Source organism: Sinocyclocheilus grahami, unplaced genomic scaffold (assembly GCF_001515645.1).
Source record: "Sinocyclocheilus grahami isolate Dianchi unplaced genomic scaffold, SAMN03320097.WGS_v1.1 scaffold1378.1, whole genome shotgun sequence".
NCBI classification, from domain to species: Eukaryota; Metazoa; Chordata; class Actinopteri; order Cypriniformes; family Cyprinidae; genus Sinocyclocheilus; species Sinocyclocheilus grahami.
In genome coordinates, this window is record NW_015506557.1 from 88593 (window position 1) to 89840 (window position 1248).

At 25.8% G+C, this 1248-nt stretch overlaps 1 protein-coding gene across 1 annotated transcript in view; it reads right to left on the reverse strand.

The window, feature by feature from the left end:
• LOC107569761 (dual serine/threonine and tyrosine protein kinase-like) overlaps nt 1-1248 on the reverse strand; it is a 21142-nt gene that overhangs the window by 2753 nt on the left and 17141 nt on the right. The window contains exon 8 of the mRNA XM_016255918.1: nt 123-237. Within this exon, the coding sequence (XP_016111404.1) occupies nt 123-237 (115 nt within the window). The remainder of the gene's footprint in view (nt 1-122; nt 238-1248) is intronic.

Below are 1248 nucleotides of genomic sequence, written 5' to 3' on the forward strand. Positions count from 1 at the left end.
CAGCTCACGGCGCATCTTTGGCGTTCCTGAGGGGGCACACACACACACACACACACACACACAGAGACTCAGACTGACATCACACACGCACACGCCATGTGATCCGTGTGTGTGTGTCTCACCGTGCAGCAGAATGTCTCGCAGCGATCGGCTCTCCAGGCACACACACATCAGTACAGGACTTTCATCACGGTAACAACACCAATGACTCTCAATAGAAGAGACAAAACTAATATACTACTGAAAAACATCATAAAAAAAAATTCCCAAAAATTACAGTAAAATATTAAAATACTATTTAACATGAACTGAATATTAATCATAATGGCGATATTAAATATATATTATTTATTATAATAAAAAACAAAAAAGCATACATAATTAAATACAGATAAATAATAAAATTGCACTACGTAGTATGAATTAATGTAATGTAAAATATTATATTTCAAAATATAACATTTCCTAATAACATAACATATATTACATATGAATTAAAAAAATATATATAATAAAATAATGAAATAAGAAAACTGATTTATTATGAATACATGTAATAAAATATAACAAAATAGATGTATAAATTATATAATAAATTCATTAAACATACTGGAGAAATTAAATACAAAAACAAATATACATATACACACACACACATATATATATATTTGTGTGTGTGTGTGTGTGTGTGTACATATATATATATGTGTGTGCGTAATAATGGAAATAATGTAATATACAATATATTAATATAAAATGTAAACATTAAAATATATTAAATATTAACATTAAAATATATTAAATATTAACATTAAAATATAAAGACGTTACATTTTAAATATTAAAATATTATTATAATTTTAATATTAAAGTAAACTAAAACTTTAATGAACTCTAAACATGAATTAAATAATAAAAACTACAACTAATACAAATAATAAGTCCTATTTTTATTACAATTAAATCAAATTTAATTTATTCATTACAAAAATGTGAGTGAAAACAGTGGCTTGTGGCCTTCAAGTATTTCAACACCATGAACACTTTCAGAGCTTTAAGTCCTTTGTTTGGATTAAAATAAAGTCAAATAAAGAACAAATCTGACCCTGAACCACATAAATATGAACCTCATACTGGTCAAAAGCTGAATAAATAAGCTTTACATTGATGTATGGTTTGTTAGGATCGGACCATATTTGAAAATCTGCAAAAAAATCTAAATATTGAGAAAATCATCTTTAAAGTTGT